Below are 22,933 nucleotides of genomic sequence, written 5' to 3' on the forward strand. Positions count from 1 at the left end.
GACTGTAGAGAGAGAGATAGTAGGGGAGTCACCCATTGGGCCCGGAGTGGAGGTAGAGCAGACCTGGAAAACGGGGGCCCCGGGAATGGGAGGGTGGCGCGCCCAATACTCAGTGAAGAGGAGAGGAGAGCGCAAGAGTACAGAAACAGCTTTAAGTGTCCACACTGTGTGCCCGGCACCAGAGAACTGAATGGGAGTTGTGAGAGGTCGCACCATAGTCCCTGTGATGACGGAAATGAGCGCAGCCCAGGGAATATGGGGAACCAGGAAGGATCGTATCGGATACTGAGCGATACGAGGCAAAGAGAGAGTAGCGACCAGAGGGAAAATAACAGAGAGGCGTACGGTGAAAGGAGAGAAGAAGAAGAGAGTGGGCAGAGCAAGAGTGGGGGTAACAGGCCCGTGTTCCATCACCTTCCAAGATCGGATGGCCGAGCATGGGACCTGGAGAGATGGGAGCAAGGGAAGGCACTCATTAACTCTCCCGAGCCCAAACGTAGAGCTCGAAGTTGGGATGGTAGGGAGACTAGTGAGCCCCCTTCGAAAGACATATTGCGAGCTGAGATAAAAGCCAAGAGACTCGATGTCGCCAGCTTAAGGTCAGACCTGGATGACATGATAGATGGTACCCTGCCTTTAGAAAGAATGGAAATGTATGAGCAGGATGAAATACTGTATATGGCAAAGGACATCACTCGAAAAGCGAGAGCAATCCATGAGAAGTTAGTCGAACTAGCAGGCAAATATATGGTGGACCTGTCAAGAACCAAAGCATTACAGGGTAACCACAGGCTACATTACACAGATCGAGACCTAGATGAGAGGAGAACGATTGGGCTGAAAACGCACATAAGGGAACTGATCACTGGAATAAGGACATGGAGGGCACTAGATAAGTGGGAAGAGAGGTGGTCCAAGAAAGGGACCGGCAGGAGAAGCACGCTTGGTATGACACCAGGAGGACTGCAGGGAATAGAAGCTTACCCTTTGCGTGAAGTCGCAAATGGGAACTATGTGCATGTCCCTTGGAGTAGGGGAGATTTAGCTGCTTTTACCACCTCCTTCCCCAAATTGCGGGAAAACCCAGTGGAGTGGTACAAGCAAGTCGAGAGATTTGTAAAAATCTCAAAGGTCCTATGGATAGATCTGAACACGCTGTTTGACATTGTAGTACCAGGAGATCTGTGGACAGCATGCAAGGTTAGCGCTGAGTGGCCCACAACGGAGCCAGAGAGAGATGCTAAGACTAATGGGCCGTCCGAGATTGTGATGGCAAAATTCGAGAGAGTGATGACTTGGCTGAAAGAGAAAGTGCCAATGCAAGACATAGATTGGGTCAGAATAGACCGAACCAGACAGGAACCCAAAGAGACCGTCCACGAATATTACGAGAGATTGCTGAAGGCGTTTAAACAGTATAGCGGCTTGGATGTAATGGATCCAAAAGACATAGGGCAATTCGTGTCCAAGTTCGTCCTGGGACTGAGACCGGATATTAGTTTAATGATTCAGCAACACTCGATTTGTTGGCAAAGTAAACCCCTAGACGAAATACTGAGATATGCCAGGTACTGCTGTGATGAGATAGACTCCAAGGCTAAGAAACTAAAAGAAAAGTTGATGGTGGTACAGATGCAGGCAGCAGGGAAGGGGGGACAACAGCAACAGCAGCAAGGAACAGGTACAGGAGGAAAGAAGCAGTACAGTCAGAACAAGGGCAATGAGGAGAGTTCCACCTTTAGACCCAGAATAGACATAGCTGCCTTGAAGAAAACGACTAGGTGCCACCAGTGTAACGAGGTGGGGCATTGGAAACGCGAGTGTCCCTACAATGTAGAGATAGGAGAACAAGAGATAGAGGAGGAAGAGGTCCAGAGCGCGCCTACAAGAGGGGTGACGCCATACCAGGGAAAGGTGCTCAAAGGGGGGGGGGCTCCTCCCCGAGCCCAGTTCCCGCAACCTCCTCGAGTAGGGACTATGGGTAAGACCTATAGACAGATGCCCCTGTTTGTAGAAGGAGAAGAGTGCTATTATGTGGACCCATTAACCGGACAGAGAGTGGAAAGAGAAGACTGCACCCTCGGGGCAGCCTTGGAGGTGGACCAGAGGGGACCCTATGTCGAAGCAGAAGTAGCAGGGTGCCCTACGACATTTCTGGTGGACACAGGAGCCACTAGATCCACAATCAGATCAGCTGCAGTTCCAGACCTGCCCATGTCTGGAGAGACCATACAAGTGGTAGGGGTCGCAAACAGGAGAATAACCAGCCAATTGACAGAACCGGTACAGGTGAAAATAGGGAAGTACAGCGATGAGCACCAGTTTGTGGTTTGCGATTCAAGTCCTGTGTGTCTGCTAGGGAGAGACCTGTTGTGTAAATTGAATTGTACAATATACTGTACACCTCAGGGAGTGGAGGTATTGACCAATGATGATGACGCAGATTTCAAAGTTGCAAACTCAAGAATATGCGTGGAGCTGTACCCTACTTTGACAGTAGATGAGCTCCCCTGGGACTTGAGAGAGACAGTGGCACCAGAAGTATGGGATTTCACTGGGGAAGAGATTGGATTGGTCAAAGGGGTGGACCCAGTGAAAATTGTAGTGAAACCGCATGCTGAGTTCCCAAGAACACCCCAATATAAATTGACTCCAGAAACGATTGCAGGCATAAAACCCGTGATCGAGTCCATGATTAAACAGGGAATACTGAAAGAAATCGTGGGTAGTCCATGCAACTCCCCGATTATGGGTCTGCAGAAACCAAATGGGAAATTCAGGATAGTGCAGGACCTTCGAAAGATTAATAACATAGTCGTTTCGTGTTGTCCAGTGGTACCGAATCCATCAGTGATACTGTTTCAGATTCCATTCCAAGCTGAGTGGTTCACTGTGATCGATCTTTGTCAGGCTTTCTTTTCGATCCCTCTGGACGAAGAAAGCCATTTTCTTTTCGCATTTAAGCTGGAAAATCGCGTCCTAACATGGTGTCGTATTCCTCAGGGGTATACAGAGAGCCCATCGATCTTTAACCAGCTTTTGAAGAAAAATCTTGAAAGTCTAGTGCTGCCCCAGAAGTCAGTTCTGGTCCAGTACATAGACGACCTCCTCGTGGCGTCAGAAACAGAAGAAGCTTGCAGGGAGGACTCCATTGCTTTGTTAAATCACCTAGCTGCCAATGGGCACAAGGTGTCCCCGGGAAAATTGCAGTACTGCCTGACAGAAGTGCAGTACTTGGGACACAGAATAGAGAAAGGCAAACGAAAGGTGTCACCAGACAGGATAGAGGCGATCATGAAAATGAATGCGCCTAAGACACAGAGAGAGGTCAGGATGTTCCTAGGGATGGTGGGTTATTGCCGACAGTGGATCGCGAACTTTTCACTGAAAGCAAAGCCCTTGCAAAAACTGACGCACAAGGAGGTGAGCGACCCGGTACCATGGGACAAAGACTGTTGATGGCATTCCTACAGCTGCGAGAGGACCTGTGTCGTGCTCCGGCATTGGGAATGCCTGATTACAATAAACCATTTTTTCTTTACTGTTGTGAGAGAGAAGGTTGCGCGTTGTCTGTGTTAGTCCAAATCCATGGGAATGCCCGTAGACCAGTTGCTTATTTCTCGGCTACTTTAGACCCAGTAGCCGCAGCGTTGCCCGGATGTCTCAAATCCGTTGCTGCAACGGGTGTCAGCATTGAAAGATGTGAAAATATCGTCATGGGGCACCCGTTAGAGGTGTGCGTGCCCCATTCTGTTGAACTGTTGATGACCAGGACCAAAACACAGCATCTGACCAACAGCAGGCTCACGCGCTATGAGCAAGTTATTCTTGCTGCAGAGAATGTGACCCTCAAGAGATGCTCTGTTTTGAACCCTGCCACCTTGATGCCACTCCCAAATGATATCGAGGATGATGATGAATGTACAGACCATGACTGCCTTGATGTGACTGAACTATGCACCAAACCCAGACCCGACATCGTAGATGAGCCACTGACCGACCCAGACGAAATTTTCTTTGTCGATGGCTCATGTGTAAGAGACGAAGTTGGGCAGTTGAGAGCAGCTTATGCTGTTTGTACAATTACTGGAGTTGTGGAAGCTGGGTGCCTGGAAGGAGTACACTCCGCTCAGGTAGCCGAGATTATTGCCTTGACACGTGCTTGCTTGGCAAGCAATCAAATTCGAGTCACCATATACACCGACAGCCAATATGGTTATGGGGTGGTTCATGATTACGGGCAGTTATGGTCTCAAAGAGGGTTCATGACCTCTTCAGGCTCTCCCATTCGCAATGGAGAGTTTGTGCGCCTGTTGTTAGAGGCGTTGCAATGCCCAGCAGGTATCGCAGTTGTAAAGTGCACCGCACATACCAGAAATGAGGACTTCGTTTCGAAAGGCAATAGATATGCTGATGAAGTTGCGCGGTATTGCGCGGAGCAAGGGTACTCTTTCACAGAGGTGGAAGTGGGTGGAATAAATGTAAGAACTGAATTAGCCATGATATTGGAAACTGTTGATACTTGGGATGAACTGTCAAACATGCAAGAAAATGCTCCTGATTCTGAAAAAGAAACATGGGAAAAGGCAGGATGTGTAATGGGTGAGTCCCATTTTTGGGTCTCAGCAGACGGCAGAGCAGTGTTGCCCAATGAGATGGTGAGTCCAATGGCCAGACTCATACATGGTCCCGTACACTTGGGGAGAGATGCTATGCTGAGAGTGTTTAGACAGACTTGGTACAATCCTAAGTTTAGAATAGCAGCAGAAGCAGTGTGCCAGCGTTGTGTGACCTGTCAGCAGCTGAACGTAGGGAAAAGAACACCAGTTGCACTGAGTCACATAGGAAGGTCTGGAGGTCCATTCAATCGAATGCAGATAGATTTCATTGAGATGCTAAGGTGCAACCGCCTCCGATATGTCCTGGTGGTTGTTTGTGTATTCTCCAGATGGGTTGAGGCATACCCTACACGTAGGTGCGACACCCTCACAGTGGCTAAGTTACTGCTTAGGGAACTCATTCCGCGCTTCGGGGTGCCGGCCTTTTTGGAATCAGATAGGGGAACGCATTTTAACAGCGAGCTTGTGAAGATGATTTGTGCAGCTCTGAATATCGATCAGAAGTTGCATTGCAGTTACCGACCAGAAGCCTCAGGAATTGTGGAGCAGATCAATGGCACGATCAAAGCTCGAATTGCCAAAGTGTGCTCCTCAACGACCCTGAGTTGGCCTGACGCCCTGCCATTGGTCCTCATGAGCCTTCGTAGTACCCCAGACAGAAGAACGGGGTTGTCACCACATGAGGTGTTAATGGGGAGAGCAATGAGGCTGCCATCTGTCCCAACTACTGCACTGTTAAATATCACAGATGATATGATCCTGGACTATTGTAAGGGGCTGTCTGACGCCATTCGTTCTGTGTCCCTTCAGGTGCAGGCTGCCGAGGTTCCATCGTGCCAGGGCCCGTGCCATGACCTGTACCCTGGGGACTGGGTCCTGGTGAAAAAACATGTGAGAAGAAGCTGCTTGGATATTCGTTGGCGTGGGCCCTTCCAGATCATCCTGATCACGAACACAGCTGTGAAGGTGGGAGGCCTGCCCAATTGGATCCACGCGTCACATACGCGAAGGGTTCCAGCACCTCGGGAAGAAACAGCTCCTCTCTCGGATAGACGTCCAGAAGAGGACCGAGAAGCCATAGAGGGGGCTAGCCAAGCTGAAGAGGTGCCAGCGGAAGCAGGGAACGAGTCTGACCAAGCTGAGGACGGTCAGTACAACAGCGAAACAGAAGACGCTACAGAAGGAGAAAGTAGCTGGGAGTACGAGTCAGACACTGACAGGTCTGACAGAGAGCGAGAACAGACAAGAAGGAGAAGGAGTAGAAGGGCACGTGGAGAAGCTAATTGGCCGCAAAGAAGGAGCTCTAGCCTGAGGTCAACTCCAGAGGTAACCCTTCCTCCGATATCAGAAGACTCAGACCCGGAAGAAGGTGCTCAGGGCGCTGAAGCACCGGACCGAAGAAGGTCAAGAAGAGTGCGTGTGCCTAACAGAAGATACTCCACACCTGAGTGGACATATCTGGCGACAAATGTCTGTGAAACAGGAGACAGGGAGGATTCGAGCGGTGGTGGTGTCCAGTTCTGAGCCCATCGTCACCGTGGAAATACGACTGTTGGTACCCGGAGTCGAACAAGAAGGGTCACTAACATTCATGCTCCCCAGACCTCCCCGCCTCAGCAAGTTAAAACACATGTTTCTCTCAGAATTGCAATTCCCCGACTTTGGTACAACGATAACAGCACATGAAGAGCACAATCTTCGTTTGGAAATACTGAACTTTGCTATCGAAGCTGCAGGCACAAACCTGATAGTAGACTGTTAAAGGACTTTGTAAATAAAGCAAGCAGAAAAAGAAGATTACCTAGCGCCCAGGAAGCAGAGAATTTTAGGGAACTTCCCTTGAGTTGATGGAGAAGGGCTAGGGTTGTCTTTATTGAACTGTTAAAGGACTTTTGCGAAGAAGGTTGTCAGCTTCCAGTTGTGTGGATTCTAAAGACAAAAGGATTAAAAAGAGACTGTAAAGGAACGAGAAGAAAAGAACTTTGTGCCAAGATAAGAGAGAGCTATATTGTCTGACGAAATGGAAGCCGGCACCCAGAACCGCAGAGCTAAATGTATAATAGGTACACTAATAGTAGGAGTGATAATATTAATAGCTTTAGTGGTAACAATTTCTTATGTAAAGGGACATGAGGAAGAGGCAAAGGTAACTGATGTGAAATCTGTAGAAACGCTTACACCTACTGTTGCTGGTGAGAAAAGGGAAAACACTCAAGAGAAAGCGTTATTAGCTGCAGAAGCCCGCAGGTTACACGTAGATGAGTCCCAAGGAGACTTTAGGTCAAATGCTTATGCTAAACTCTTATATGAATACGTGGATGCCATGGAGGTTAAGGACTGTTACGTCTGCATGCAGTTGCCGGCGTCTGTAGATGAAGGCATTAGATATCATCACCTCCCGCTGACATATGGCATTACATGTAGCTTATTGCTTAGTATATTGTATGAGAGAGATAGTTTTGAATACTATTTCTCCAACTATGATTCAGTGTTGCCAGAAGTCCCAAATTATAAGCAGATGAACAAATGGGACTACTGGAAGAGTGAAGACAGATTGGCCAAGTTCTTCATTCCTTGGATTACCTTAGATACTTCACATGCCCGTAGAAATAACCTGACATGCAAGGTGTCAGAAGTCGAGAAGAAGTTCATAGGGCAGGTGGATGATCGTTACAGGAGACAAAAGATTTTGAAAAAATCAGGGCAATGGAAAACAGATTGGACCGAGGAAGAGAAGGCACACAAGAGAAAGGGTAGTAGTGGTCCAATAGCTTTAGATAAAACGCAGAGAGGAAAGCTATGTCTTCACCGAGCCAAAACGTATTATGAAAATGTATACGTGGGAGAAGTCGACTGTGAACATGCTTTCAATATAGAGTACTATACTAAAGATTTCCTGAAAGGAATGCAAGTGATTCCAAATGTGTATTTTGTATGTGGAAGAAATGCCTACGTGAGACTACCTGACAACTGGTATGGATCATGTTACCTAGCAATTGTCTTCCCCAAAATATATCATGCACAAGACTTAGTGATCATTGAGGGCAAGACATCATCGAGGGGAAGGAGAGATGTAGGAGATGCAGAAATGGTTGGAGATGTCTTTGGAGTTATGTTCCCTCTTTTGGGTCTAATCCTTAATGATGTTAAAATTAGACGACTGGCAACAGTCGTCGACAGGTTGTCTGCCAGCACTGCTCAGTCCTTAATGCTGGTAGAAGGAGAGATGCAATCGATAAGGGCTATGGTTCTTCAGAACCGTCTTGCGTTAGATGTCCTACTAGCAAAAGAGGGCGGAGTCTGTAAGGCTTTGAAGGTTCAGGAATGTTGTACTTACATTCCAGACAATTCGAAGCCCCTTGAGAAAGTTATTAGGAACATAACTGATATTCACAAGGAGATCGAAGACTTGAGTAGAGAAAATGTCTGGGAAAAGGTGGGTCACGGAATGAGTAAAGTTGGAGGGTGGATTTCCACCTTAGGCAAAAGCTTTGTGTGGTATATACTGAAACCTATCATCATAATATTGATCTGTGGGATCATATTGTGGGGATTGGTGAGGGTATTCAAATGGTACAGAGCAAGAAGGTCAGAAAGGGCCCAAAGAGAGCAGCTGCAGAGATTGGCTGCCATACAAGATAATCAGTACAGGAGTCTGAGGGCTCTGGAAGCGCAGAGACAAGTTATGCTAGCAATAACTACAGTTTAAATGTTAGTGATGACCCCGAGAGGTCATCAAAGGGGGGAACTGAGAGAGCGCAAACTGACCTAAATGTATGAGTGCATCACACTTACCTGTAGTAAGCACAAATCATGAGGAGAAATGCCATGAGTGCTAATAGTATCTGAAATTATATTCTGAATGTATAGCTAACGTAGAGATTTAAGTAGAAGTGGAACTAATACAGAAATGTGTGACACTATATGATTTTATTAGATGTGATTATTTCTGAATCCATGTCGTGTAGCTGTTAAAATGTAAGATGGTATGTGGTTAAACGCAGAATGTGGTAGGCCTCAGGGCCAGAGCTAAAAGGGAAGGTGTTTCTTTTCACGACATAGATTGTACTAATGTTTGGTCATTGCATTAATGGGCCATGATTTATAGATGTGTTTACTGAATAATAGAATAAGAGTATTAACATGCTTTAATTAATGAAGAAATTGAATGCTATAATCATTATGAGAAATATTGTAGGCCTGAAATGTTTTAACATTGATTTACACGTACATGTCTGGGCCAAGAAATGTTGCGAACCTTTTTGGAAGTCTATGAGAGTTGGGATCTTGGCTGCAGATGTCTGTCTGCAAGAGAAAAGGGGGAATCCAATTATAAATAAAATGAATAGAGGTCTGTTCAGTAGACGGCCCAGACATGGAGGAGGGTTCCGGAATGTTTAAGGGGTATCAGCGGGCCGGAGAAGAGTCTGAGAAGCAAGGTCAACTCCAACGTATGAGGCCCAACACCAAGCAGCATGGAAAAAGCCAGAAGCTACACCACGTGAGAGGCGTCTCGCGAGGGGCGTCTCAAATGTTGTTGACTGTTTTGTATTAGGGACAGCACCCCTGGGTGGAGTTAGAGCAGATACCTGAGGACCCTTTAGAGAGCGGATGGGTAGGCAGAGAGGGGTCATGACTGGAGAACTATAGGTTTTCACCAAGAGGCTTAGAGTGAGTGACTTCCCTTGGGGGTCATTCACTGCTGACACCTTTGTTAGGTTGGGATTTGGTTAAGTAGGGATACCATCTAGAGCAGGGTAGGGACAGCCTAACCTGTGCGTTTTCCTCCAACTTAAATGAAGGAGAGATATGCGTCAATGCTGATAGCTTTATTATTCTTAGAACTTGTGTTAGTAATTTCCGTTGCTCGTCTGAGGGCTTTCAGAGAGCACATGTATGTAGTTGGACCTGTGTATCTCGTGAATCTCATTCTGAGATGCCTGTATTTGCAGCTTATCCTATCCTTACAATAAACTTTTGAAAGCTAGAAGTTGTTTGTGATCTTTTGGAGCAGGGTCCTTTATTGGGTGAACTGGTTTGGTAACAGGGGCACTTTCTTCCTCAAAGACAGGCAACAAAGGTTCAGTCGACCAGATCGAGGTTTGGATCAATAGTGATAGGGTATCGATCAAAATCTCGCCCTTCCACATTCACATGATCCCATTCTGGTGTACTTCTGTGATGATTTTGGCTGCTCTTACTTCTGCTCCCAGGAGAACACCTGGCTCAGCATCCAAAGCCAAAGGTAATAAAGCTGTTAAAGCAGTGACTTGGAACTGGGCCACAGCCAGAAAAATGTAAGAGGGAAAATAGATGAAGATCTGGCATCTTGACTAATTTCCAGATGCCTGATCCATATTTGAGTCGCTACACGTTGAGTTCATACTATAGCAAGTAGGGAATGAAATCTGACTTTTGGAGAACTTCCAACAAAGCTGGAAAGAGCACTGTCTGGCTGACAGCCAGTTGTTAGGTTGTCATCAGAACATTGGAGTATGCAATCCATTAGTAAGGGGACTTTTGAAACCTTTTTTATTCTCCTCTTTCCTGTGTAGCTCACACTCCCGGGCCAGAATTGGAACCAAAAGAGGCCCAATTGTGCCAGAAAAGGCATTTGAGGATGGCTGATGGCTGCTTGCCACCGAGTGTACAGGGACCGATGCAACTAACTATCAGATGAGTCTGTGTCGCTTAGGAGGAATTGGCTGGCCAACCCTTGCCAATGTGATATAGCATGAGTGTAGGGTGTTTGCAAGAGCACATGCTGAAGAGGATGAGAGTTCTTTAATAGTCATCGCAATGCAGTGAGGTGGGGACTGTGTGAGAAGGAAGCAGGCGGACACCATAAAGGACACATACATATAAACGAAACACCGCAGAGATAGATGCCTGTAGGACTCATCTTTGCAGGTCTTGAGACCAACAAACTCCACCCAGTGCTCGAATTGGAAACCTTTCCTCCAAGAACCCATGAATTGGGGGTCAGTGTGTGGCAACAAAAATGGGGTTCAGTAACAAAGGGAAGAGTCATGAAAAGCAGTCTAACCGTTAACTAATATATATAACTTTTTCAAAACTCTACAACAAAGAAGCTGGCAAGATGGAGAAACATGGCAGGAATTCCGTTCTGGCTTTATTGGTTGTAAAGGATGCATTGTAAAAGATCTTATGGAGTTAAGGCACCAGCTGCAGACAGCTTTGTGTGCCAAGTAAAACTTAAGGAATATTAATAAAGGTAAGATAACTCTGGTGATAATTGCACTTTTTGGACAGATTTGTGGTTTGCCTAGTCACATGCTTCTAGAAAGACCGAGTTTTTGTTTCTAAAACCTTTTTCTCTCTTGATCTCACTTAAGGGCCTGTTCATAAAGGTAAATTTACACATGAGTATATCTAGATTTGTATATTTACTCTTCCACTTTTTAAAATATTTTTTAGGCACAACATTTCATAGAGATACTAGTTCCCATTTCATCATAAATAATTCACTATAGAGTATCATACTTATCTCATATATATCATCTCCCCCACCCAACCCTGCACTGCTGGAATTGCATGATCTTTCAAATGCTGTGCTATTTCCAGTTGTGCTACTAGGTTTGCTAGTAATATGAATTCAGAACTAACTTGAGCCTTGCCTCTGAACATAGTTCCCTGTAAATCAAAAATGACTTTGTTTCCGACAGCTTTAGAGATCATGGCAAACGTTTGATCCCAATAAGTTTTGACTCTGGGACAGCCATCAAACATATCAATATGACTGTCAGACAGACAATAGGTGGCGTCTGTAACAAACAGCTGGAGTTCCTGTTTTTAATTTACAAATAATAGCGCTGCCCATAGAAAAGGCCACTCAAAGCTGTTGAAGGCCTTTTCTGCCCCCAGCGCCACAAAATAAAGCTGCTAAAACATTGTTTCTGCCCGGTATATCAGCGATACTGCTGTTTTAGAATGTTCCGCTGTATCTTTCCAGGGATAAACCCATGCTGCCATGGTGTCAGTAGATGGTAGATATCTGCATTGATATGCTGAGTAATTATTTGTGTATAGAGTTTATAGCCGGTACGCAACAATGATATTGGTTGGTATGACCCAAGTTAGCCCTATGATTTTTTGTTCTTCAGGAAGACCACAATATGTGTTCATTTCCATGTAGCGGGTATATTAGCTCAGGAACATATTCCATTAATTAGGTGGAAAAAACGGGTTAGTAATATTTGATCAATTTCACTAAGTAAGGCGACTACCCCGGCAGCCTTGCCCAGGGACATTGCATGAATCACTTTTTGGAGCTCCTCTAGTCTCAATTTTCATGCTAAATTTTGGTACTCTGCAAACAAACGAGTAAATAGCTTAACCGGATCTAGATATTGGGTAAACTCCTGTGTTAGCTTCATAACGCATTACACTTATTTTATTTATTTATTTATATATTTATTTATTAAAAGTTTTATATAGCGCGAACGGGAACCGTGGGTATCAGAGCGCTTTACATATTATGAGGTAGTAAGGAGATAGCAGCTTATATAGAATAAATGTATCAGTATATATGACAATAAAAGCCAATTAATTACAATATCTACATTATTCTTTCTGTGGCCTAAGATAATCTGATTTTGGTAAATTAAGTTCTGTATCTGGGCTTGTAATTTCCATCTTCTCCGCCCTTGTAGTATAACTCTGCTATTAAGTTATAGAGTAGCCAGCTAGAGTTAAGGCAGGAATTTGCTCCTTAGAAATATTTTTGTTTCCTTCTTGAATGTTGCTGTGTTTGTTATCTTTCTGATGTTTGGTGGAAAAGAGTTCCATATTCTAAGAGCAGCTCTGGAGAATGCTCTATTATAAGTTTTTTTCTTCTTGAATAAGGGTGGTCTCAGTACCAGCTCCTTAGCACTCCCAGCAGGTCTGTCTCCTCCCGATAGAACTATCTTGTGGGCAAGATATCTTGGAGTGTTGTAGTGAAGTGCTTTGTGGGTGATACATGCTATTTTTAACTGAATTCTGGCTTCGTAGGGTAGTCAATTTAAAGCTTTGAGGTGTGGGGAGATATGGTCGAACTTCCTTGAGCCAGTTATAAGTCTTGCTGCTGCGTTGAGGCATGCTTTTAGCGGAGCAGTGGAGATTTGTGGTAAGCCTGCTAGCGTAGAGTAACCATATTCAATCCTAATGATGACCAGTGATTGGACAGCTAGCTTGAGATCTGCTTCTGAAATGAAGGGTTTCACCTTTCTTAAGTAGTTCAGGTGGAAACGGGCGCTTCTTGCCATGGCCTTGATATGTACTTTCATATCCAGGTTCTCATCTAATGATATTCCTAGAGATTTAGCTGAGTCGACCAATGTAGGGGTACAGTTTAGCGCAGTGATCTTTCTGGCCCAATCCTTAACTTCTGTGTGTTTCTTAGATGGAGAAATTAGAAGGAATTCTGTCTTTTGAGCATTTAATTTTAGGTGATTGATTGTTGATTGTTAGCCATTTTAACACATTTCGGAAGTTGTTATACAACTATTACCTCCTACATCGTAAACCTTAGCTATGGTTACATTTGTGGATCTCGGCGGTAAAAAGCTAAGAACTTGCCCACTTCTTGTTCTTTTCATGGAAAAAATATCTTGATGATGTAAGGAGTTGCCTGGGCTTAGTCTCATAATAGGCCCTAATTCGAGACCGACCATAAGCCAGTTCAGTCCCTATTCTACCTTATGTACTTGGTTGTGTTATTGGTCCAAAATGGCCCTTTTGTGCTGCATCTGCTGGGTAGCTAATTGCTTTCTTAATTAATCTATTTCTTTGTTTTAACTCTCTGAACCCTGGTTTCAAACTATCCGTTGGGATTTAGTCTGATTCCAGACATTAAGAATGTACCGGGAGAATGGCCAGATGTCCTACTAGAAGGCTATTTGACATCTGAGTTATTAAAAAGAACTCAACTTGCTAAAATAATAATCAATTCTAGAATGCTGATTATGTGTAAGAGAATAAAATCAGAATAATTTTCCAGATTGAAAATGATAGGACAATGGATTGATAATGTTTAAGGCATCCAGTACGCTTTAATGTCCCTAACCACTTTAGTAAAAGTACTCTTACACTTTGTAATAAATGTAATATTTTCAACTATTCACCATTTTACGTATATTTTTATTACAGAGTGTATACTGACATGACTCCAACCCCAGAAAAGGGGTCGACTTACTCCTCGTAATTTTTACATACAGTTGGAGATCTCACTATGATAAAGTATAGAGAAATTTTAAAAGTTTATTAAACTTTGAAAAACAAATAGTATAAATATTGTTATGATAAATATTGTTATGATAAATATTTATGTAAATTAATGTATACATTAATTTTAAATGTAAAACAAAATAAAAAAATAATATAGCACTATTAACTTAACTTTGAACTAAATATGTAATTAAAGTAAACATATTAATGTAAATTCAAATTATTATTGAACATTTTATTTTTTTTAATTCCTAATGGAAGTAAATTATTTATATTCATTTAATTTATTATATGTTAAAAATTACTAAACGTTATGCCTAGAATTAATTTTAATTAATGTAAAAATGTTGTTTAGGAAATAAAAGTGCATTTATTTTTCAATAAAACAAATTGTTAAATATGTTATATTACCATAATTGCTATTATTTATTTATATATAGTTTTTTAAATTAAATTAAATGCATATAGTTTTTGAAAGTCTAAATAAACTAATTTATTTTAACAGTATTTCCTAAAGGGTTATAATTTAAGTCCCTGGACTTACCCAAATTGTGAGCTGGAGTATATCTGCAACATCTTTGGGTTCTTATTGGCTGTAGTAACTATAGAAGTGCTGTTTGTGAACCGCAAAGGGCTTACCTTTTGTTGTAAGTGTTTTTCCGTCCCTCCTTTACTCCCATTACCCCCTCAGTACTCCCCTCATTCTTCAAATTTTGTTGTAAGTATTCACAATTTTTAAGGTCCTTACCCTGCCCTTCCCACATTTACTACATCCGGGCTAGATATCTCCACACAGAAAAGGCAGGATAGGCAGAGGTGGAGACCTCTATAAGTAGGTTTGTGAATAGCAATGTTAGCATGTGAGTAATACTTTTATAGTACTACTAAACATAGTACAACACGCAATTCGTGGATAGGGCCCTTAATGGGGTTTTTTCCAATTCTTCTGGCCGTTTATTCTTGCTTTGGTTATAAAATAACCTCTCACTTCTTGCTTCATAAGTACTATAACTGCGCCACCTAAAATTTGGGCTCTTAAGATTTCAACGGAACTATAGTTTCAGAGTTTCCTTTTGATTTTAACATTTATATAGGGTAAAAGGTGGGTGAGAGAATCTCAGCCTTCAGCAGTTCTGGTTGAGCCTAAACAATATTTACTTTATTTCGCATTCTCTCAACAGACATCTTCAACTGTCTGTTATATGTAGCACTGTATATAATTCTGCACAGAAATGGCTTTGTGTGAGCCCAGCCTCATGATTAGACAGCTTTCTTGCCTATCTCAGTTATTGCTCTTTACAAGATGGCTTTCCTCTCTACCCTGTGTTTGTCCCACTCCTGAAGGATAGCTTGCTTACCTTTTCTTTTGATTGGATAAGGTGTAACTTGCCACTGCTGATGTAATTGAACTAACTTTTGTTTAAACTTCCTTTGTTGCTTAAAACTCCATAGGAGTGCAAGTCTTTAACATTTTCTTTGCACTTTTCCCTTGCTCCCCCTTCACTTGTCACATCTTGCACCTTTCCACCCTCCCTCGTGGCATACCAAGCACTGGATAGGGGTCTTGGTGATTACTTGGATGCTCTCCCTATGTACTTGCCTGAGCCTCTATGTACCCCTTGATATTCTTATTTTCTCTCTGTCTCTCTCTTTCCCTCCTTCTCCCTCTCCCTTTTCTCTTGCACTTGATATCCACTACTGGCTTTGCCAATCCCAGATGCTTTTAAAATTTTACATTGATTAAAGCAATACCACCGATCAAGCACATTAAAAGTATAGGAAAAGGATGCATGGTTGAGTCAGCCTTTCCCGGATTTAATTTGTAATCAGCAGATCACCACAGAGTTCTGTGTTAAACATTTAACTCAATGAGCACTGTTACTGGCATTAATCATAGGAAAACATTTAAGTATTTTGCTCATTCTTTCCAGGTGTTATACAGTAGATTTGTGATCTGCTAACATATTCCCCAAAATATGTGTCAAAAAGGTAAAAGGATGACCATCAATAAACATTGTATAAACAGATGGTAAGCAGGGCTCTAGAGGCAGACCTGAAGGAGCCATCCGAAATTCAGAAACATGATTTTGAGATGTGTGAGGTAAACTGAGGCCAAACCGTTAACCATGATAAGTTCAGAAAACGAATGTGATTGTTTACTTGCAGCCAGGCACGTGACTCAGGACAGGGTGTGTATGTGTCTTGAGTGAGGGACAGGAGATGACGTCTACGAAGGTGTTTTCGGCCAAGCCTCTTGAGATCAGAAAATGTGAGCTTTGGCATTAGGTGAAGTGTCGTGTCTAGTTCCAAAGGGCACATCTCCTGAAAATAAAGACTGAGTAAAGAAGGTGCCAGGAGAACTAGCAAAATGTGGATGGTTTAAACCACAAGTCATATGAGGACAGGCTGTTCTGGAAGAAAACAAGAGCAGAAGGAATTATTTACGACACGGTTGAAATGCGGTACTACTTTTCAAACAATGAACACTTTTAGATCCAGGGTACACAAAAAGTACTGGAAGGGTAGAAAGTTGGGAGGGCCAGGATGAAAATAAAATATTAGCAGAACAAATAAATCTAAGGTGTAGTCTGTGTCCTTGTGCATTGTGGATTTTGGGAGGGGTGGGGTGCTCACAAATCATTTGATGCAAAAATCATAAACAAAGACTTTGAAGAAAAAAGAGGAACAAAGGGCCAGATGTACGACGGTTTTTGGCATGCGTAAACGGGTCTTAGACCCGTTTGAGCACGCTACAAACCATGGGCCCATGTACGAGCAGTATTTTGCGACTCGCAAATAAATTGCGACTTGCAAATTACTGTTATGCGACTCGGTATTTGGAAGGGGTGTTCCCTTCCAAATAGCTACTCCATAGACATGTACGAATGTTTTGCTACCACAATTGCGGTCGCGAAACACTCGCAAATTACCACCGACTTCAAGTAGGTGGTATTACTTTGCAAATGCATTCAAAATAATTTTTTAAGGGCAGGCCTGCCCTTCAAAAATGAAACGAAAACGTTTCATTTTTATTTTTTTTAATGTATGCCGTTTTCCTTTAAGGTAAACGGGCTGCAATAAAAAGAAAAACTCTTATTTAAAAGCAGTCCAAGACATGGTGGTCTGCTGAGCCCAGCATGCCACCATCCTGGGAGGGCCAGCCATTCCAGGGTCACAAAATGAGAGTGGCTCATTAATATTCATGAGCCTCGCATTTTGCAACCCATTGGGAAACGCAAACACTGTCCAAGACACTGTTGTACATGCCAAATAGCGAGTCGCAAAAGCGACTCAATTTGCGAGTCGCTATTTAGCAAGTTGTACATCTAGCCCAAAGTGTAATATTCCGAACCCAACACTAGAGGGCTGAGCGTGCACAGCACGTAACCTACAGCAACACTTGATACAAATTTAAATCTTTCAATAAGCTATTGCAGTACTTATATGCCATGGTAAAATGTTTATTTATGTATCTTACAAGTACTTACATACAACACCCAAGGAAGAAGAGGCTAGCTTTCCTGTGCACACAGCCATTTAATATCCTTCCACCAGAAGACAATGAAAAAGCCCTGGGAAGATGTAAGACAACAATACTGCCAAGTATGAGAAACTATAGCTTGAGCCCTTGTAATAGAGGTTTTTTTTGCTCCACTCTTTGGTGGAAGAGTTTTTCCCAAGTGTAGCAGAGCAACTAATCTGATATCTTAAGGCCAAAAAATGCTTACACTGACAGGGCATTGTACTGTAGATAAATACACAGTTTTTTAGAAATAAAAAAAACAATTGCATTTGCTTACCAGTCTGACACTTGTCACCAGTCCACCCTGCCCGGCAGATGCACTGTCCAGTCTGACGCTCGCAGAGACCCCCATTCAGGCAAGTGCAGCTATGAAGACAATCCTCTCCGTACTTTCCTTGGGTACATTCTGGTTCCAAAAACACAAGTGTTCCAGAGTTGTAATCATGTAACACGAACGTTGATACATAAAACTGCTACTCCGGTTTAAAGCGAGATTTTAGAAGCAGATGAGTGAGGAGATGAGATTAATCGTAAATGACTGAGAGGGATCGGGTGGAGGGTCCCAAAATATATCCGAAAATCAATACATGTTTTGTAGTTTTACACATTTTGCCACAAAGAATTCAGTTAAATTTTTATTGAAAATAAAATTAATTTAGAATAATAAAATCTACGATATATTATATTAATAAAGTATATTTTAATGATATGAACTATAACTATGGCCTACCTCATGTTAGGCGGTTGCATGCCTTGGCACCTAGCCTTTTCTGCAGCCTCAGAAACATTATTGCATGTCTGAAGCCCCCTCAAACGGTGACATCAACCAAAGCTCTCATTTCATCTGGACTTCGGCCCGATTCACAGAACTAACTTAAGACAAAATCCTAAACTTACTACCATTTTGGTATTCACAGAAGACACTTACTCATTTTGGTATTCACAGAAAGCACTTATTCATTTTGGTATTCACAGAAGGCACTTAGTCATTGATGAGTAAGTGCCTTCTGTGAATACCAAAATGAGTAATTTACTCATTTTGAGTAACTTACTCATTTTGGTATTCACAGAAGGCACTTACTCATTGATGAGTAACAGACTTCTGTGAATACCAAAAGGAGTAAGTGCCTTCTGTGAATACCAAAATGGTAGTAAGTTTAGGATTTTGTCTTATGTTAGTTCTGTGAATCGGGCCCTTCATTACATGAACGTTTTTTAACTGAAGTTAACCTCAACTACATACTCCAGGGAGTCCAGAAGTCAGTACATGTCCATCTACTGAGGGTACAGAGATGTGACAGCATCATATCTACTCTACCTGAGATGCATGACTACTAGCATTTCTACCACCACATTCCTACATTCAATGCAGTCAAATCCCGTTACCCCAATCCTGCAAAGAAACTTTTGTCTTCTGAGTGCATCCTTTTACCCCACGTTTCCATGGGTCATGTGCAAGCAATTGGGTCTTCAGCAGAACATGATAGCCATTCAAACCATTACACAATCACCTAATGCAGTGCTTTTGACCTGACAGTGTTTATACCAATAATTAACAACACCAAAAAGAACAATTTAATTAAATAACTACACATACTTAAACCAGTAAATACTACTACATTCAGAGTTGTCTCTTTCATAATATTTTTTTTTAACTTTATTTTTCATTTTATCAAACAACATACAAAGAAAGTCAATTTGACAGTGGTATTGCACTAGTCAATCCACTGTACACACAGTACATATAAGACTCATACACTATACGAGAAAAACAATGGCACGTCAGATACCTTAGCCGACACATGGCTACTCCGAGAAGGAAATAAAGGAGAGAAGGGAAGGTAAGGGCAAGAGTGGAAAAGCCTGGGGGCATGAATCAGTCTCTTTCATAATGTTTAGGGTAGTGTGAACATGTAATCTTTTCTGTAAGATTATTAATGACATTTGCAATCAAATTTTGCACTCCAAGGGTGAGGTTATAAGCAGGGCCACTGATATTATGCAATTTAGATGCTGCTGCATTTTCCGCATAATTATGGATTTGCCACATAATCTATCATCTGCTACATAATTTGCAGACTTTAACAAAAAAGTGGTTTCTAGTCAAACTGTTCAAAAGTTACTAAAAATGAGGTAATGGGTGTTGACACACAGTTGAAGGCCCTGCGCAAAGGTTGACTGGTTCCCTTTCAGTTTCTTTTAGTTGTATTTGGATGGTAAACTGGTACTAATGGGGAAAATCTGTGCACAGTGTAAGCTTGTGTAAAGTCAAAATAAGTAAATACATCCGGTCACAAAATATGGTGCATTCTGCCACAAAATTTGCCTTCCTTGCCATATAGTTTGGTCCTCTCCTGCCACATAATTCTGTTGGCCCTGGTCATAACTTTGCATTTGGTGTTCAGAAATACCCACAGTTTGCTAATGCCAATATTTTTTCTACTTACCACGCTCGCAAGCCAACCCAGTCCAGCCTTCTGGGCACGTGCAGCGCCCCGTGATGTGGTCACATGATCCGCCATTCCTACAGAGACAATGCTGCTGGCAGTTCATTCCGTAGAAGCCAGCGGGACATGCTAGTAGAGAAGAGAAAGAATTCACTAGGGTTAAGCAAGTGCTCCCTTAACAAAACTTCACTCAGGCTGATAATATGAATGACTACTAAAACCAGGGCAGTGGAGTGATTGTCAATGAAAGTCTGAGCCACCCGCTTTAGAATACTAGAACAGGGGGTGAGCTGACACCCCCTTGGCACCTCTCTGGGCTTAGACACATCTAACCCTCCAGAGTTCAAGGCACTTAGGGCCTGATCTAGAGCTTGGCAGAGGAATTGATTACTTTGTGACCAACGTAACATATACTTATAATTGGGAGATGACCACAGCAAAAGTTAGTTATTAACTAAATATACATTACAAATTAATATTACGTGCCACCCAAACCATTCTTACAGCTTTAGGGGCCTGCAATAGTCTGAATTGTCACACTTGTAGGAGTATGAATGTTAATACTTGTGTTGTTACTATCATTGGCAGCGCTGGTAGGGGCAATGTGTGGTACAAGCGGACGAGAGCCCTGGCTCTTATTTTTTTGCAAATGAAGCACTGATTGGTATACAGTGTAATCCGCAGCTCATCTGTTTTTTGGTTATTCAAAGAGAGCACAACCAGAAAGTATGAAGCAGAGCATCTTTTTCAGGGTGTCAGGCAGGGAATATGCTCCTGTATTTTATATTAATTACTAGAGCTGCAGGTTAAATACCCAAAGGGATTGGGTCGGAAAACAACTGTTATTAATGTAGCATGTCAATGTACCAATTTCTCAACTTCGAAAAGGAGAAAGGATGAGCTGAACTCACATTCTCACAAAAGGCATTTAGGAGTAGTAAAGTTAGGATAACTTTAGTACTCCTAAAAGTCTTTTGTGAATATCGAAAGTTGTAAAGTTAGGATTTTTCTCTGTTTAGGAGTAGTAAAGTTAGGAATCCTAACTTAGTACTCCTAAATGCCTTCTGTGAATACTGAAAGTCGTAAAGTTAGGATTTTCTCAGTTTAGGAGTAGTAAAGTTAGGAATCCTAACTTTACTACTTCTAAATGCCTTTTGTGAATACTGAAAGTCGTAAAGTTAGGATTTTTGTCTCAGATTACTTTTGTGAATCGGGCCCTTAGCACCCTGAGCTGTCATTTGTCAGCACAAAAGCTGAAAGTGCACACAGGGAGTTGGAGGTGGTGCTGCACATCTATAGGCGAAGGGCAGCCCCACACACAGGGAAGGACCATTAGAGCCAGGAGCAACAGAGAACACATCACATGCCCATTAGAAGAAAAAGTTGACACATAATAAGAAGAGGCAGTTCCAAGGACTGAGCTGTGAATGGACCTGCTGTCAGCAACAGTATGCAAGAGCTGGCGCATAATGCAAACTTGGAAATAATCAAGTCCGTTCCAAGTTGGCTGGGGTTTAGTAGACTTCGCTTTCTGGCACTTCTACACTTTTTCCAAAAGCACAGAACCCTGGTGCCTACTGTTATTTTACTCTGTTGTTCAGATAGGGGTAATGGTGCTCAGACACCAGTGAAGGTGTGGATAAGAATAGCCAGGTATGCCCACATAACTAAATATTAAAAAGCATCTGTCAAACAGATGTTGCCAGGAATTTCGCAGATCCATGGCTTTCCCAAGGCAGTTGTCCTGCAACCTTGTACTACTGTATGGTCATAAAATTCTTAGACACTTACCATATGTTTATAACACATCTATGTTCTTTTATTCCATATGTCTTCCACATTCAGCAGTACTGGAGGATGCGTTGGGTAGGGTGGAGGTCAATGTTTGCCTGTGACCACCTCAGTCTCAGTGCTGGATATCAGTACATGATGGGGGACCGAAGTGGGCAGTATGAATTCTCTGAATGTGTTAGGTTGGTGAAAATCTATGAATGAGTAAAGAGGGGACACTCTCTACAGAGGAGCCAGTTTTATTGGGCCGCCACTCCCCCATCAATAGAGGCCATTAGATATCACAAACCGCTGTTATAGGCTTGCAGAGTGACCAATCTGCAGTCTCTCTGGGTCCACTCGTATTAACAGAGGGCAAGCAAAGTGGTCAACTGTTAAAATGGGACAACATATCTCCTGCAAGTGTTTGGTTCCAACCATCATGGCGCAGAGCAGATCGTTATGTCCAAGCACGCAGAGCAAGTTAAGAAGGGCCGTCCCTTGAGGCGCCACACCACTTGTTTCAGGAGGGCACTGTCAGCCTCCAATGGAGGTTGGTTCACCTGTCAAAATCTCAGAGCCAGATCAGTGCCCAAAGCTGCAAAGCCTAGGGAATAGGTTCAGTTCTACTGCTCAATACTGATCAGGCTCCTCAAAGAACACCGCCAGAACGGCGCTCATCAGTGATGAAAACAAACAGTGCAGAGCGCAGAGAGAAACATTTTGGCCACACCTCCTGTGGCTACGTCCATATCGGTGTACATTTCTAAGAAACTAACTGAAAGCTGTGGCCAAAGTACTACATTCCCCAATTCAGTGCTTAATTTGTAAAAAAAATAATAATAATTGCCAGGGCCCTCTTATGAGGCCACTGTAGTTTGCACCACTCATTGCCCCAGGCCGGCGCTTTTAGTGACAGCACAAAAAACCTACTAAGCATCATACTCTTACAAGTGTCACAATACAGACTATTTCAGTTCCCTAAAGCTATAGAATGGCTCGGGTGATATATATTAGTAGCTTTAATGTATATTGAGTTAATAAACAACTTTTCTTAGGCTCTTCTCTAAATAAGAGAAACAGCGCCATCATGTGGCAGACTTTTATATTTGCCAGTGCTGAGCACCCGAAACGAATAGTTTCTTACCTGTCGGTGTAGTTTTGCAGCTTGAAGATCTTTCTGGATTCACTATGTCGTAGCCCAGGTGGGCGTCGACGTCCCACCATTTGGTGTCCTTTCGGTGACGTCGGCGTGCTTCCGGCGGAAGCTACCACCCTTGGGCGCCATCTTCGGATTCTTTTTCTGTCTCTTTTCCTTGTTTGTCTTTGTAGTGAATCCATGGCTA

At 42.8% G+C, this 22,933-nt stretch overlaps 1 protein-coding gene across 1 annotated transcript in view; it reads right to left on the reverse strand.

Moving 5' to 3' along the window:
* Positions 1–22,933, reverse strand: part of LOC144754551 (uncharacterized) — a 484,785-nt gene that overhangs the window by 81,771 nt on the left and 380,081 nt on the right. Inside the window, exons 22-23 of the mRNA XM_078642483.1 lie at positions 19,818–19,946; positions 17,648–17,776 (exon numbers count right to left, since the gene is read on the reverse strand). Of these exons, the coding sequence (XP_078498609.1) occupies positions 17,648–17,776; positions 19,818–19,946 (258 nt within the window). The remainder of the gene's footprint in view (positions 1–17,647; positions 17,777–19,817; positions 19,947–22,933) is intronic.

This window comes from Lissotriton helveticus, chromosome 5_1, assembly GCF_964261635.1.
Source record: "Lissotriton helveticus chromosome 5_1, aLisHel1.1, whole genome shotgun sequence".
In the NCBI taxonomy this organism is placed as follows: domain Eukaryota; kingdom Metazoa; phylum Chordata; class Amphibia; order Caudata; family Salamandridae; genus Lissotriton; species Lissotriton helveticus.